At 40.6% G+C, this 16,845-nt stretch overlaps 1 protein-coding gene across 1 annotated transcript; it reads right to left on the reverse strand.

The window, feature by feature from the left end:
- Positions 1 to 7,144: 7,144 nt before the first annotated feature.
- On the reverse strand, positions 7,145 to 16,797 carry ANKRA2 (ankyrin repeat family A member 2). The gene is made up of 9 exons (XM_008056663.2): positions 16,429 to 16,797; positions 15,188 to 15,580; positions 14,090 to 14,248; positions 12,169 to 12,234; positions 9,874 to 9,971; positions 9,255 to 9,380; positions 8,773 to 8,839; positions 8,192 to 8,272; positions 7,145 to 7,655 (listed from the first exon to the last, which is right to left on the reverse strand). Exons 2-9 carry the CDS (start codon positions 15,474 to 15,476, stop codon positions 7,600 to 7,602), a joined length of 942 nt encoding a protein of 313 aa, XP_008054854.1. The 5' UTR covers positions 15,477 to 15,580; positions 16,429 to 16,797; the 3' UTR covers positions 7,145 to 7,599.
- Between the last annotated feature and the right edge of the window lie 48 nt (positions 16,798 to 16,845).

The raw sequence follows: 16,845 nt of genomic DNA on the forward strand, positions 1-16,845 counted from the left end.
GCATCAATGCTGGCTTTGACGACAGAAGCAGGCCATGAGCCAAGGCCTATGGCAGCCTGGAAAAGGTGAGGAAGCAGATTCTACTGTATACCTTTCAGAAAGGAGTACAGCCCTGCTGACACCTTGATGTTAACCCAGAGAGACTCCTTTCAGACTGATATAGAATTGTAAGAAAATGAGTTCTTCCTACGTTTTAAGCTAAGTTTGAAATAGTTTGTAAAGGCATCACTAGCAAACTAACAAGAGACTAAAGGTGACGCATTTATTAGCTCGCCCCACAAGCTAATAGCTAAAATGTCTGGATTTAATTGATATTGCCATTGATAAGAGTGAGCCCTAGGTTCTCTGCATTGGTTGATGACTTCTTTATAAATCTGTCTTTTCCTCAATTCCTATGCAATCAGCAAGGCTTGAAAAAATAGGCGTGAAGGGCTGACTCATTAAATGATATTCAGCGAGGCTTCTAGAGCCAGGCCTAAAAAATAACGAGGGCCCAGTACTAGTATCTAATCATCACTTAAAATCAACTCTTGTTTTGGATGCACCTCGTTTCAAGCAATTTGTTACGCATTTCATAAAATCGAAAGCGCTTCCAGGTGGACGATTCCTTGATCCTAGCTGGTGTCAACGGAAGAGTTTTCACATGGTGTGCTGCGACAGGACTGCCACCTGGCGGACAGTTGCGTGTGACAGCATTGACTGCATCCTGCTCTCGGGGATGCTTCCTGACTGCAGAGCGGCTACTCAGCCTATCATCCCGCGCCTTTGGGAGGCTGAGGTGAGTGGATGGCCTGAGCCCACGGGTTCGAGACCCGCCTGGACAACTTGGTGAGCCCTCATCTCTGCAATAAATCAAAAAGGCAGCCGGGCGTGGTGGCGCATGCCTGTAGTTCCAGCTACTGGGAAGGCTGAGGCGGAAGGATCGCCGGAGCCCAGCAGGTCGAGGCTGTGGTGGCCGGGAGCGGCCGCTGCACTCTCTGGGCGACACAGTGAGACTCCAACCCAAAAAAAAAAACCCCAAAAAACGAGTGGGGCCAAGTGCACTTGAGAATTATTGGACTAGGGAAAGCTAAGGACTAATTCTTTACTTCGCATAAACTTTTTGTAGTAGGCCCTTAAATAGTGACCCTGGCCCTCTAACATATGATCTGGCTAGGTCCTCGTCAATACACCACGTTGATGGAATATCACTGCTGCGCGAAGCAGGTGAGGACAGCCTCACCGGGGCAGCCCATGACCTGCCTTTAACCTGATACCGAGGCTCAGGGACAAGCCTCTATATCAGGACATCGAGACCCGTTGTTCTTTTTTTCTTTCCTTTTGGGAAGTGTAGAGAACTGAAAATTATTTACAGCTAGCATCTTCTCTTTCAAATAAAATAATTAATAGCAGATCTCACAAGTTATCCTTACCGTTTTTTGCGCCTCAGTATTTCGGCTTGGAAAGTGCCAAGAGTCCTCTATTTGTTTCTATTTTGAGCACGAACATAGAACAAGCTTGGAAGGCCTGGGTCCTTTACTATTATTTGCGAGCTGTGCGAGTCTTAGATCCCTGGGGTCTTGATGTTCTCCCTTGTCAACTCAATCCCACCAGGCCCTACCAACTCTGAGGGTGAATCCATTGAGGCCACTGGTGAGAGCATTTTGACATCTTGCAAAATCTCTATACAAATGGATGATGAGAATCCCTGAAAATAATATTTGGAGAGTGCTTTGTCAAGTGCCTGTGGCAGTTGAAACAAATCTTTTCAGCTAGAAATTTTTTGACTTGTAAAATATTTGGAACAAAACCAAAAGGTTGGATCTAAATCTGTGTCATCTAAAGAATTTAGTCGAGAGCTGGGCACAGTGGCTCGTGCCGGCAATCCCAGCACTTTGGGAGGTGGAGGCAAGAGGATTGCCCGAGTCCAGGGATTCGAGATCTGCCTGAGCAACTTGGCGAGACCTTGTCTCTACAATAAAATAATACTAAAAAAAAATTTAGCTGGGTGTGGTGGTGCACGCCTGTAGTTCCAGCTCCTTGGAAGGCTGAGGCGGAGGGATCGCCTGGGCCCAGCAGGCTGAGGCCGCGGTGACTGTGAGCAGGCCACTGCATTCCAGGCTGGGTGACAGAGTGAGTCTCCAACTCAAAAAATAAAAAAACAGAATTTAGTGACTCCCTTGGGGCGACAGTGTCCTTTTCCTAAAAGGTTCCTGCTTCCTGAGGGTTTGGACCAGCGTCTCCAATTCTTCCCTCCTTTCTGCTGTCATCCTCCTTCCCTCGCCGCTCCCTTCCTTCTACTCCACAAGCGTTCACCGAGTGCCTCCTAAGGATAAGACAAGAGGACTGAGTCTTCGAGAGGCGCCTCTCCCAGAAACCTCCCTCTACTGAGCCATATGTGCGCCAGCATGTTCTGCAACCCCAAATGAGTTACTGTCATCAGTGCGGTCAAGGCTGTTCCTTCCCTTTCTACTGCAGAGGAAATGCCTTCAGAGCCGAATCATAAAAAAGGCGACATTTCTAGTTTTTTCAAGAATGAATAACAGAGGCTTGCCAAGCAGGAGTCCTCTAGTCAGTCCCAAGACCCACCCAATCACAACTTCTCTCTGTTGCAGCCAGTGACTCAGAGGCACCTGAAGGGTCAGCAAGATTCTCCCAGACTCTGGCTCCTGGGAAGCTTTACCTGGAGGACAGTGGTGGGTAAACTCCACGTGACCAAGTTGGTGGGGGTGGAAGCTGCTGCCTGTGTCCCACCTAGGCCTTCAGGGTTCCCAGGGGCCAAAAAAGCACAGTCATAGCCACCACCAGTCACTTCCAATAACCAACTTTTCATAAACATCAATATGCATCTGCTGACATGTAACATGCACCAACCACATCTTTATAATCGTTTCATTATAATAACATTTTTTAAACATATTTTTATTATAAAATTGTGGGGTACAGTTAAGGGTTAGGTATACAAATGTGCATCGTTCAGGCACCCTTGTTAATAAGGGGTGTCTCCCCGCCCCCAGACAGATATTGACTACCGTTAGTCCCACCTCCCTTCCCCTCCCTTCCCCTCCCCATAGTTTCCCACCACTGTCAGTCCTTTTCTCATAGTATTATGGTAGATGTTCAAGGTCCACCGTATAAGTGAGAACATGTGATACTCAGATCTTTGTTTCTGTGTGAGAGGTCACTCAGTATTATAGACTCTAGTTCCATCCAGGTTGCTGCAAAATTCATGATTTTGTTATAATGACATGTTTTAGTAAAGCTATGGCATACTTAAACACATTCCATCTCCAGTCAAAATAAATATATAAACTGTTTTTAATCTTTGCCCCATAAGTTATAAATAAGTTAAGCCATTCACAAAACCATGAAATTCAGCAATGATCTTCTTACCTGCTGAGGGCCACTTCCGAGCGCATTTTTCACAGGCCACTGGACTGGAGGGATCGATTTGCTGCATCTTCAGGCGCCAGAGCAGTGGTTCTGAGCCTCGATTGTGCATTCGAATCACCTGGAAGCTGTTAGAACCCTCCATGGGGCAGCCCAGGCTGATCAAAGCTGACCCTCTGGGTGATTCCCATGCCTCAGTATATTCAAACTGCTCCAGATGATTCCACTGTGTGTCCTGGGAGGAGAACTCATGCACTTAGAGTGGAACTTCCTCCACCACTGTAAGGGATTCCATCCTCCCCAAGAAGATAGAGGCTTCTCTTGGGTCAGTTAGGAAGACTGATGGTGCAATGCAGCAGAAGGCTTAGCCTACGAGAGCTGCAGCCATAACTTGATAACACTACACGTTAATTTGTTCCCAGGCTGTATGGGTTGAGAGGAGCTCGTTCTAGGCAGAGCAGGGGATCACACTGTGTGGGTCTCCACAGTATCCCAGGGCCCCGTGCGGTCCCTGGCACAGAGTACGTGTTCCATGCATGTGTGCTGAAGGATGGAATAACTGTTGGGGGGTATTTCCCATTTCCAACATTTAACCTTTGCAGAAGAGATGGTGAACAGATCAACTGACCCCCAAGAAGGTATTGGGGATGCTTTCCACTAATTGGTTCTGGGAAATGTAATGTATCTGACTAGAACCGACTTGAGGATGTGAAGAGGGGAAATAAATATCTAAAAATTGTAAATGCCTTAAGAATTTTAAATAAAGTAACATGAGCAAATCTGTCACTTTGGAGAACAGTTGACATTTGGAATCCATCAAATGGAGAATAATTTTACTGAATTTATGAATACAAAATAAACATTGGGCAAACATGTCATGAGGTAGCCTGAACTCCATTTCAAAGAGGAAAACTCAGCAAGCAGTGAGTGTGCTAATTTCAATCCCATAGAGCATAACAACCCCAATAATAAAGTTTCTTGCTTCCAGTCATGGACATGGTGTAAAAAGCAGGTGGATTATGTTTCTGGGCACACAGTTGGTATCACACGGCTCATAGTCTAACGGAAAGGGCTTTATCTGAAGAGGAAAATGTACACCGAAGACAGAATAAACCTGTGAGGTTTACTTTAATCAAATAATATTTACATAATTCTCTTTTGCATTGTGCTTCTTCTCTTACATGATTGCATTTCCTGTTTAAATGCACACCTAAAAACATTTCAATCATGTTAGTCCTTATTCACATCTTTACAATAAAACCAGTATTACTCATTTATTGTAAAAGTTTCTGGACAACAAAAAATGTGAAAAGTTACTGCTGCCATTTTGGGTTTTATCGGTAGTATCCACTACAAAAGAGTAAGGGGGTGAATTTTTGAAGCTCTCATTAGTTGGGTAAATATGAGAAGGGCTGTCAGAAAAAAATTAAATATCAAAGAGAAAGAACACTTAAGTTTAAGAATTTTTATAACAGAGTTTGTCCTGCCCTTTGTTCTGTTTTTATTCAATTTATAACTCTCAGATTTGTAAACATTGTATCCGTCACACAGCAAATCACTTAACAGCTATGAATACATTAATGCCACTTCCTGGAAATATAAGTATTCAGTGACATAACTTGCACAAAGCATCTAGATTATACATATGTATGTATGTATATATGTATGTGTAACCAGTTTGCTCTAATAAAAGAATTTCAAGTCTTAACTTTTTTTTTTTTTTTTTTGAGTCTGAGTCTCATTCTGTCACCCAAGCTCAAGTGCAGTGGCATGATCATGGTCATTGCAGCCTCAGCTTGCTAGGCTCAAGCAATCTGGCAGGAGCCTCAGTCTTCCAAATAGCTGGGACTAGAAATGTGCACCAACCATGTATACTTTGATTTATTGTAGGTTTCACCATGTTGCCCAGGCTGGTCTCAAACTCAGGTCTCAGGCAATCCTCTCGCCTCAGCCTCCCAAAGTGCTGGGATTACAGGCATGAATCACTGCGCCCACACTTTATATAAAGATAAAAACATAGGGCCGTGAAATCTTAGAGTGTTTTCTTAAAATCAAGAGGCTAGTTGACACTTTCAAAAGAATTTCAAAGCTACAAACTTAAAAAATCTTTATTGTGTAATGGTTAAAATAATCAATTAGGTTTTCCTTAAAAACACATTCATCTAAGTTATTGGCATATTTTTGTAAAGAATATTTAAAATAAGCCGGGCTCAGTGGCTCAGCCTGTAAACCCGTGCTTTTGGGAGGCCGAGGTGAGTGGATTGCCTGAGCCTGCGGGTTCGAGACCTGCCTGGGCAACTTGGTGAGACCTCATCGCTACAATAAAATCAAAAAATCAGCCGGGCGTGGTAGCGCATGCCTGTAATTCCAGCTACTCGGAAGGCTGAGGCGGAAGGATCGCTGGAGCCCAGCAGGTCGAGGCTGTGGTGGCCAGGAGCGGCCGCTGCACTCCAGTCTGGGTGACAGAGTGAGACTCTGACTCAAAAAAATAAATAAATAAAATAAAATAAGAATATTTAAAATATAAACCTTTTTCATGCAGAGTTCATTTGCAGCTTTTTTCACCGTGTTTGACTCGGGAGTGAATTGCGTTGTTTAGTTGGCAGGGTGATGCAAGAAAAGTGTTGTCACCAACACTTCAGGACACGTATATTAGTTTGCCTCCCAGGTGATGAAAGAAGAGAGATTAAATTACAAGGGTGAGTACCTTAATCCCAGCCTGGCTTTCACTGAAGTACTAAAAGGTCATAGTGACATGTCCTTTCAATGTCATAAGGGACAAAGACCACCCAAGGATTTTCTAGAGAAATTGAATGTATAAGTAGTCACTGTGTTGCTGCTATAAAAAAAATGTAACTTGGTCCAGCCTTTACTATTTATTAAAGGTCTCAGAATTAGTGAAGTTATTTTTGAAGATTTTTGTCTGGTAAAGGTGCAAACAGTTTGTTTCATGGAAAAGATTCCCCAAATAGCAATTTATGACCCGTTGAACATTAGCTAGGTTTGATAGGATGATATTAAGTTATTAGGATATTAAGAGACGAGTAATCTTGATGTTGTCAAAACATCCCCCAGCTTCTCCAAGGCTTATTATTATTGTTGTTGTTGTTGAGGTTCGGGGTACAAGTCAGGACTAACCACACACGCAGGCTGCATGCAGGTGAAGTCCGGGCTTCCACCAGGCCCTCACGTCCCCTGGTTGGGGACCCAGTGCCCTTTGTGTGGCCACGTGTCCGGCCCCCCACCCCATGCTCTTGCAGCCAGTTTCCATCCCTTACCAGCTTCGTCACTAGTTAATATGCCAAATAAAATGTGTGTCACGTGTTGCTGTGTATGAGAGCCCTGTCTTGCAAACTTTCGAAAACTATGTGATCACTTTTGAAGGTCATGTCTGAGGGGATTAACCTAACGGAGCCACAACGTCGTTTCCCTGCACAGCTCTTCGTGACCTCTGATGCAAACTCTGGGTGGCTCTCTCTTCTGCACTTCAGTGAAACAAGTTTCTGGTGCTCCTTGAGCGGCACTAACGAGCATCTCACTTGTACTGACTTCTCTTTCACAGAGAACTTTTCCTACTGAAAAATGTATCTACAGGAAAAAAATATTCCAAATATACTTCTAGAAACGACAATCAATGAGTCATTGTTGATGGACTTGCATTCAATTTATTTTAACGACGTGTTTGATCTAATGAAGTGTCATGACAGGACAGAAACTAAAAATCCTAAAGAAATCCCTAAAAATATGAAATAATTTTGAAAACTTACATGCCAAATGACAGAAAAGTACTTTATTTATTTATAATATCATTTTGTAAACAATCACACTGTGCACTTTTAAATTCAACAATAACAAATTGTCTTACCAGGGATTTACAGCAAACCCTATATAAAGTCAACGAGTTAAAAGTGAAGATGAATAGGATAGTATAATTTCTGAAAATGTCAAATTACAGCACTTGATACAAAGACAGATAACTATTTGTACCATAAAAATTTACATGCCACAAAACATTAATTTATAATTTAAAATATACAGTAAAACACCTTCATAAAAACATATTAACATTAAATTTATTATAAACCAGTGAATTACTCAGAGAAAGATTAAAACTTACTAAAAATCAGTAAATATTGCAACTGAGGTAAAAATTTATAGGTAAACAAAACTATCATTTATAAGGACCAAAAAGTAAACAAAAGGGCAGATGACATTTTCTGATGACTATGTCTACTCCTTGATATTCTGAAGCAGCTTTAGCAAATGTGACTCGATAACCTGTTGAACTAGAACAGACAGGTAGTCAAGATCACAGCACACTGATTAAAAAATTTTTTAAGAGATTCACTTCAGCTTATACCCAATAAAGTTACGTCTAAGTAGGATGCAGCCATAATCCGAGGACAATAAGATAATGCAATACTTCAAAAACTTTAAAATTCAGTTTGTCACTGACTTAGTAACTGTCCAAGTTACTGAATGTTTTGTGTCTTGGTTTCTAAATTTTTGAAATTGAATAAAGAACCCAAAGCACAAGGTTCTTCTAAGATTGTTCTATAAATAGCCTGCTATCAAAATATTAAATAAATTTTGTAAATAAGTGTACATTCATCCTCCAGCACTAGTTATCTGGGCTGTGAAAAGTATTGTAACAAACTCAATTTCTAGACTTTGTAGGAAGAACCCATTGACTTTTCCCACAGTTAAAAGTGTATGTCAGGAGTTAGGATAACATGTTTTACAAGCGATGGTTTGGTCCTCTGGCTTGACACTATTTACAGAGCTTTACTAAGATGAAATGCAGGAGTTCCAAAATACTTACCACTTCTATAGCCCAGGGCTACAGCTAGATCCATAGAATTATATCCAGAATCGGTTTCAATTGTTGGGTCAGCTCCATTTTCTATACCAAAATAGAAAAATCTACATAAATATGAGACTGTGAATATGTTTTTGTACTACTGGCTCATATGCAAACATCTGGACTGATTTCCAGCAAATTTGGAGACTATTTTCAGGATGGTCAGACAAAATACAGGGTACAGGGGGTACCCAGAATTCACTGCAAACAAACAGGCATCCTCCAGAGCAGATGAAATGCATAACATCTCGAGCCAAAGCTCGTGCATAAAGACACTATGAGCAAAAACAACAGTTGATTCAAATATGGTCCCCCGAGTGAAAGCAATGAGAACAGGTCCAGCTACACCTGCCGGGCGTGACGGAGCGGCTTCTCGTGTGGGCAACACCGCAGGGCAGCTGCCCCAGGGGCAAACAGCAGCAGGATGAAGGCATCTGGCAGCAGCCAACATTCTCCTGAGTGATACCAGGGGAGGCCAGGTCGAAGGGATGAAATGAAGTCCTCACATGGCATCTAAAAAAGTCTCACTTTTATCTGCTTACCTAAGAGCATCTTGACACATTTCACATGATTTCCATGTACAGCATAAAGCAAAGGTGTCCCTCCATTCTGCAAAAGGAGAAGGTAACTGAGTTTTCAGGGTGAGCAAATAATTTAATGCTGCTGTGGGAAGTTTTACCAAGAATTGAGTATGTAATCGTTTAAAGTACTTTTAATATTTTGTGAAGAATACTTCAATCAGCACAAATAATTGAGTTTGTGACAGTCACTTTTTCTTCCAGGTATTCTTCTTTATTTTTCTTTAATCAAATGTGTTGTATCTCTCCCAAACGAAATACATTCTAGGATTTGTTACAGAAACTTAAAATTTAGACATCCCCCTGAGTGCCAGGCCCACTACCCGGGTGACGGGGCCAGCAGAAGCCCAAACCTCACCATCACACAATAAAGCTATGTAACGGACCTATACATGCACTAAAAAAATACATTAGTTCAAAAATTGAATTTAGAATCATCGACTTACCCAGTCATACTCATTGACGTCAACTCCACAATCAAGCAGCATCTTGACAATATCTGTGTAGCCTTTGCTACAGGCCAATGCCAACGCACTTTCCCGACCTTTTCCTAAAAGCTGGGGATCAGCACCCTGGCGTGGGAGGTGGAAACAGAAGGCTTTTCAGTGAATTTAAGCGAGAAGATGATTATTCCTGTCAACAACAGGGACAGTTCAACGTAAGTCAGGTAATGTTCCGGGATTAATAAAAACGTAAGATAACCCTTTATTCACGGACGCACTTGTGATCAAGCCTGTCTGGACTCCAGCCTTCCCCATCAGTCTCATTCCTTGCTACTCTTTCACTCTGAGTTCAGTCGCAGCTCCTCCGTGAAGCCTTCGCCTACACAGCTTGCAGTGCTTTCATCCCTGCTGCACTTGGAGGGGGCCGGGCATTGCGTTCTCTCTCTCTGCTTCCTATATGCCTAGTCTGGCCTTCCCAGCTAGATCCAACTTCCAGGAGAATATGAAAAGCCTTACACGTTCTTTTGGTCTTCTCTACTAGTATATCTAGCTGGCTGGAGATATGAAAACTTTACTCAAGACTTAACTGAACTGAAGTAACTGTGCATATTCATTTTCTTACATTCTGAAGTAGAAACTCTACCACAGCTATTTGCCCGTGTGCTGCAGCCCACATCAGAGGAGTAAATCCTTCTTCATCCGTGTGATTGATAACATTTTCTATTTAAAAGAAAAGCAAGTTTTGTGATCTAATTTAATAACCACATAATAATATCAGTGAAAACATCAGCATTCTAAAGAGTTGAATATTACTCAGTAAAGTTCACTTTGTGCTGACTTTTGTTTACTCAAGTCCTATTACATGTTGGTATAATGTGCAGTGTGAATCTATTAAAATATGCCTCAATGTGCATAGCTGGGTTCAGATAGAGTAGTATTTATTGTTGTTATTTTATCATTTTTTGAGTAGGAGTCCTAATCTGTTGCCCAAGTTGGAGTACAGTGGCAGGCTCACAGTCACCACAGCCTCAACCTGATGGGCTCAGGTGGTCCTTCCTCCTTGGCCTTCCAAGTAGCTGGAACACAGGCACGTGCCACCACGCCTGGCTAATTTTTCCATTTATTGTAGAGACGAGGTCTCACCAAGGTGCTCGGGCTGGTCTCGAACCCCTAGACTCAGACAATCCTCTCACCACCACCTCCCAAAGTGCTGGGATTACAGGTGCGAGCCACCACGCCCAGCTCAGATAGCATAATATTTGAAGCATAAACCACCAGACATGACATAACACTAGGTGCAAGGTAATCAACAGAACACTGGCCTCAGGAGACTAGGACACCAGAGTTTGAATCCTGGCTCTGTCACTTTCTAATACTGTGATCCTGGGAAGACACTTAATTTCATGTGCAGCCGGGATAGTCACAATAAAAATGAGATTATATGATAGCCCTTAGCACTGCATAAATGTGCAAATGTGTTTCATCTTATTAAAGCGATCTTCTAGTCCATGGCAAACATTGCTGCCTCTGAACTTCTCTCATTCCTGTGGTTTGCCAACATAATTTGAATGAAGAGGAAATAATCTAAAATACAGTACCATGCAATTCTGCTTTGAACCTCATTTTATTCCCTAGACTTAGTCTACTAGTTATAAAGTCCACAGCCTTTTCCCTATATTCATTTAGTGGATAGAGAATGAACCCTCCAAACATTTATAAACACATAGAAACACAATGATTAAGTCTTTCTTATCAAAAATGGCATGATTAAGAAAAATAAAATGCATTGGTCATGCTTCCTATTTTCAATTCACCATACTGGCTAACTTTTTAAAACATGAAAACAGAGGGAAAGCTCAATCTTTACCTCATTACATCAAAACATATTCCATATGAGTCAAAGTCTGAAATGTAAAAACGGAAACCAAGAAGTTCTAGAATAAGGAATGAGTGGATTTATGTATAATCTTGGAATGGGAAATCCTTTCTAAGCAGGATAAAAAGTCCAGAAGTCATAAAGAAGAAAATTAATTTACCACCTAGAAATATTAAGCCTTTGCAAACATCATAAAGTCAAAGGAAACATGACAAGCTGGGGAAAACCATATGCAACATAAACAACAAAAAGCTAATGTCCTTATATATGGACAGCCAGGCAGTTTACACACACAAAAATTCTAGTAGACCATAATTTTAAAAAGCAAATAAAACACTATGAGATATCATTTTTTAACCATCAGACGAGTAAAAATTAGAGTCTAATAGTATCCTATATCAGTGGGATAGCTCAGGTGTAAAGACAAACATCTGGCAATATGTCAAAAAATTCATATGGCCTTTGACTCAGCAAGTTTCATTGTGGAAATGTGCTCTATGGATATACTTTATAAGAATGCCCACAATATTGTTATTTACTAGGAACAAACAACTGCCTGGGAGACAATTAAAAAATAAAAAGCATAGTATATGTCGTGCATGCAATACAATGTAAGATTATGGAACCATGAAGTGAATAAAACAGATCTTTATGTGCTCATATGGAAAGCTCGCCAAACATTCAGTGAAAAAAAGTAAGGTGCAATGTAGGATGTGTGATATTCTCCCTTTTGTGTAGGTAACAAGTTAATATACATTTTCACACATAACCGGCAATATAAATAGAAATGTTTTCTAGAAAGTTTTTCTGAAATACAAGAAACTATTATAATGTTTGCTTTTGGGGAAAACACTAGGATAGTAAAGGAACTTTGATACTTTGTTACTTTTTTTTTAAACTCTCCATTGGGTTATCGTCCTAGTAAGTTTACACAACCATTTATGTAGTCTTTATACTTTCCTATATTAAAATAAAATAAACCAGTAACAAACCTAATAAACCCTGTTTGTTTTAGTTAAATATGTAAAAATGGGCTATTACCTTGCTCAATACGCGTAGCCAGATAGAGCATCTCTCCCTGCGCAGCCAACTGGTGGACAGACAAAGCTGAAACAACATCAGTGCCTCATGTATACGTCTGCAGGGCACATTTTCATCATCCCACGGTTCATGTTTGGGTCACAATTTTCTTTCCCAAAACAAAAACTATAATTTTATTGTTTTAAAAATCGGACACTAAGTGTATCCTAACACAACCAGTACTCATTTTGTGTTTGAGAAGTGACTCATATCTTGACTTAAGATAATTCTGACGTCTACAAATTGCTAGTATGCATAAATTTTATTCTGAAGAAATGGTTTAGGCATTTGATTTTTAAAATGCTATCTCTGTATCCAAATTTATGAAGAAGACAAGTCTGAAAGACACGAAGACACTCCTTTTGTCTTTTTATTAATCAACTCCACTAAGGTCTTACATATTTTAATTTCAAGACTCCATGAGTTTTTCCTAGCATTAGGAGTGAAGTTATTCATGGAAAACTGACCTTGAGAGTAAATTCTAGTTAGCTGTGATTAGTTGTGTGATCTTTGATAACTAAAATTTTGATAAAAATTTAAACATTTTTGTCTGTAACATGTGGGATGTGAACCAGATGATCTCTAGGTATTTCTTTTCTGCTCAAAAATTCTATGGTTGGACTATTTTAAGACAACTTCTTTATTTTAAAACGCCAAGCAGGTGTTGTTCTATGAGCGTTCTCCTTAAAAATTAGTAGCATGAGTTGGATGGATTGCCTGAGCCCAGGATGTCGAGGCTGCTGTGAGCTGATTGTCATGATCATGCCAGTGCACTCTAGCCTGGGCAACAGAGTGAAACCCCCAATTCAAAAAAAAAAAAAAATCAGTAGCACTTGATCGATAACTTCAATACTACAACTGGATGGTCCTAATACAGGAAGGAGAGCAATTGAGTATGCTATACAAACTTACATAAGTAATCAAATTCAAAATTATAGTGCTGATCATTCAGTTTTTACTACAAAATCATTAGTTGATCAGTGATTTATTTTATAAGTAAAATGTGAAGTCCCAAACTCTAAAAACATGAAAACCCTGACAATGTCTTAATTACAAAGAATTCAGAATAACTGTGTTTAGAATAAAACTATAAGTGTTTTCATATTAATATTTCAATCTGTATTTGCCCTTAGAGAAACATAACACATGGAATACTTAAAAATGTAATAATATATGAAAAAGTTTTCAATTACTAAAACTATTAGGACATCACTCATGCTTTCAAAAAGAATATGTATTTATTTATTCTTAACGGACAACGATTGTATGTATTTATGGAGAACTGTGATATTCTGATATATGTTTACATTATGGAATTATTAAACCAAGCTTTAATTAAATCATTAGGATTTAATCTAAATCATTATGGAATGATTAAACAAATCTATCGCCTCACATATTTACTTAGTAAAAACATTTAAAATCTACTTTTTAGCAATTTTGAAATATACAATGCATTCTTATTTATTATATTTACCACTGTGTACAACAGGCCATTAACGCGTACTCCTCCCGTCTAGCTGAAATTTTTTACCCTTTGACCAGTATTTCCCCTTGCCTCAGACCCCGCCCCTCCAGCCCGGGTCACCACCGTTCTGCTCTGTACCCCAATGAGTCCCACTCTTTCGGTGCCCCACGGAGGGAGATCACGTGGTGCCTGCCGGTCTGTGCCCGGCTTTTCCCACTGAGCGTAACGTCCCGGAGGTTCGTCCACCTCGGCACAAACAGCGGAATCTCCTTCTTTTGCAAGGCTGAACAGTGTTCCCGAGTCTACGTAACACATTTTCTCTATCCAGAGAATATACAGTCAATGCAAATAACGTCTTAAAGTCAAACTCTTGAAACTGTTCTATCAGCAATAAGAACACAGGCAAATACTCACAATTTGCTAACAGAGGTGTGGTAGAGACCTCATTTCCCCTGTGTTTGTTGGTTAAAGTAGTTGACTGTTTTATAGGCGAGAAATGTTTTGTTGTAGAGGGAGTGTAGACATGCCTTACTTGAATTCCTGGAGATGGAGATGCGTGGATATTGCATTCAGCTAAATAAAAAATAAATTTAAACATATTAAAACAATGCTGCAATGACAAAGCATTTCAATGAGTTCTATGTAAATTTTTAAAATCTACATTAAAAGATACATGAGGTAAATAGCTTCAATTAGACTGTTTATCAAGTGATATTAAATTGTCATAAAATGCCTACACTATCATAGTGGAAGTTCTAGAAAAAAAATGTATTAATCTTGAGCAATTTTATTCTAAGAGACTACTTTTATTATTCAGATCATTATAAATCTAGAGCACAATGACAGACTTAACTGCATTAAAGCACAGGAAGCTAACAGAAATGAAATATTCATGGAACAGAAATATTTAGGAATGAATAATTCATTTCTAAAAGGCATGAGACATTTTTTGTTATTTTTTTTTTTTTTTGAGCTGGAGTCTCACTCCATCGCCCAGGCTGGAGTGCCATGGCACACTCACGGCCACCCCAGTATTGGCCTGCCGGGCCCTGGCAATCCTTCTGCCTCAGCCTTTCAAGTAGCTGAAACTACAGGTGTGCTCTACCAAGCCCAGCTAATTTTTTATTGTGGAGACAAGGTCTCACCAAGTTGCCTGGGCTGGTCTCGAACCCATGGGCTCGGCAATCCACTTGCCTCAGCTTCCCAAAGTGCTGGGATTACAGGCTATGCCATCGAGCCCGGCCTTTCTTATGATTTAAAAAGAATACAGAGCTTTATTAGGTAATTTGTAAATAAACAAAGATTACGCAAGAAATTTTTAAAAAATCAACATACATTTCCTTTAAAATAGACATCATTTAATGTGAAATTATTTAATTTTGCTTTCTGTGAGAGTCTAGAAATCATATAAAAAATGACATCCAAACTCTCTTCCCAAACTCAAAATTTAATGATTTAAAAAAACCCAAATAAACAAAAACAAATGCAGATATTTATACCATAACTTTCAACCTTTAAATAGGACAGATGCCACCTCCAGGTCAGAGTTAACCTGATCTTGAATATTCTTGCTATCTTCTTCATTTAAGGACTTCACAAATCGAGAACAAACATTCATATCAAATCGGTTAGGCAATATGAACTTCATTCCCATGGCAACACCCTGAGCTGATACTTCTTCTGAATTTGGATCCAGTGGATGCTCTATTTTAATGTCTGGCATGCCAGTTAGACTATAACTGGTGGGACACTCTTCCACTATCAGTTGGGCTCCAATATCCAGATTTGCTGATGTAGCCATGATTTCAACTGTAGTTTCAACAATTAAAACAAGTCTTCATGATTGCCTCTTGGTTTTATAAGAGTGGTATCCAGTGTATTCTTGAAATCTGGATAGCAAAAAATCTAAAAAAAATTAGAAAATTAAGAGCACTATATTAACTTAGGTAAAAATACACAAAATAATAATTTTCAATCAAGTATTCAAACAAAGCTCTTACAAGCACCTATGCATAACAAAACATATAATATTCAGAGGGAGAGAAACACTATTTATTAGCTGTGTGACCTGTACAAGTTATTCAACCTCTTTGAGCTTCAGTAGCATTTGTAAAATAGGGATAGCACCATTAACCTTACTGGACCCTGGTAAAGACCCAATCAAAGTATCGTAGAGTAACATTCTCCATCACTTGTTCCAACAAATTTTAGTTGCCATTTCTCCCCTTTCCTATCCCTGAATATTGGGTCAAAGATCAGGCTAACAATGAAAACAAACTGTAACCTCGTACCCGAGGCTCATTTTTTAATATGCGGTGTCTACGTAAGTGGCTCTTAGTTGGAATGTAAGAAATGATAGAACTCATGTTGTACTCAAGTTTATTGGCATCATTATCTACCACATCCGCGATTCCTGGACTGTGAACCTTCCGAAGGCTTTGGTCTTGATGAACTGAAGGTATACTGATCAATTTTTATTCAAAACAAGCATGAGCAACTTTCTATCGGTTTTTATGAAAAATAAAATAGGTTATGGATTGCCTTTCCAAGTTACAGAAATGTGCCAGATACATTAATTATTTGGGACAGGAAGAAGATTAATAACATCCCATTTTTTTTTCATATTAGGGTTTACTGCCTCAGAAGAAAAGTTGATTCGTAAGCCAACATTTTGAAGAAGGAAGGGGGGGAGGACATGACCAAGAAGAGGGGGCGGTGAGAAAAAGAGGCGGGCGATGGGTAGCTAGGATTACCTTGATCTGTCAGAGCCTAGGTCTGAAGGGAGAGAGATCCCGACGGGACGAGGTGCGCCACGGTGCCAGAGGATGCCGAATAACTGCAGTCCCTCTCGCCTCCCAGGTCTCCCGATCCTGGAAACAGCCAACGAGGGGAAGACGGTGCCTCGAAGGTGGGTGATGCCTCGCAAGCGACAGGGTCCCAGGCCGGGGGTCCGCCGGCCGGGAAGGACGTCCGCTGTGTCCACCGGCTGCTGTGTCCAGAGTCTCCGGCGGACGCTCTCGCTCACCCGCGGCGAGTGGGTCCCGGGGACAGGTGGCCGACCGGGTGGGCGCGCGGGGCCCTGCGACCGCCCACGACGCCAGGGAGCGCGTCGGGCCTTCGCCTCTGCGGCCACAGGGTCCCACAGGCCCCCACACCGGGCTTGTTTTGGC

Source organism: Carlito syrichta, unplaced genomic scaffold, assembly GCF_000164805.1.
Source record: "Carlito syrichta isolate Samal-C Ts95f unplaced genomic scaffold, Tarsius_syrichta-2.0.1 Scaffold302434, whole genome shotgun sequence".
Taxonomy (NCBI): domain Eukaryota; kingdom Metazoa; phylum Chordata; class Mammalia; order Primates; family Tarsiidae; genus Carlito; species Carlito syrichta.

What these genes read in the sequence shown, in the direction of transcription:
- ANKRA2 (XM_008056663.2), bottom strand. Translation starts at nt 15,476, where the DNA reads ATGGCTACATCAGCAAATCTGGATATTGGAGCCCAACTGATAGTGGAA. An exon ending in GGCTACGCGTATTGAGCAAG is followed by an intron (nt 9,972 to 12,168) that starts GTAATAGCCCAT and finishes TCTTTTAAATAG; the next exon opens with AAAATGTTATCAATCACACG. An exon ending in ACGTCAATGAGTATGACTGG is followed by an intron (nt 8,840 to 9,254) that starts GTAAGTCGATGA and finishes CTCCTTTTGCAG; the next exon opens with AATGGAGGGACACCTTTGCT.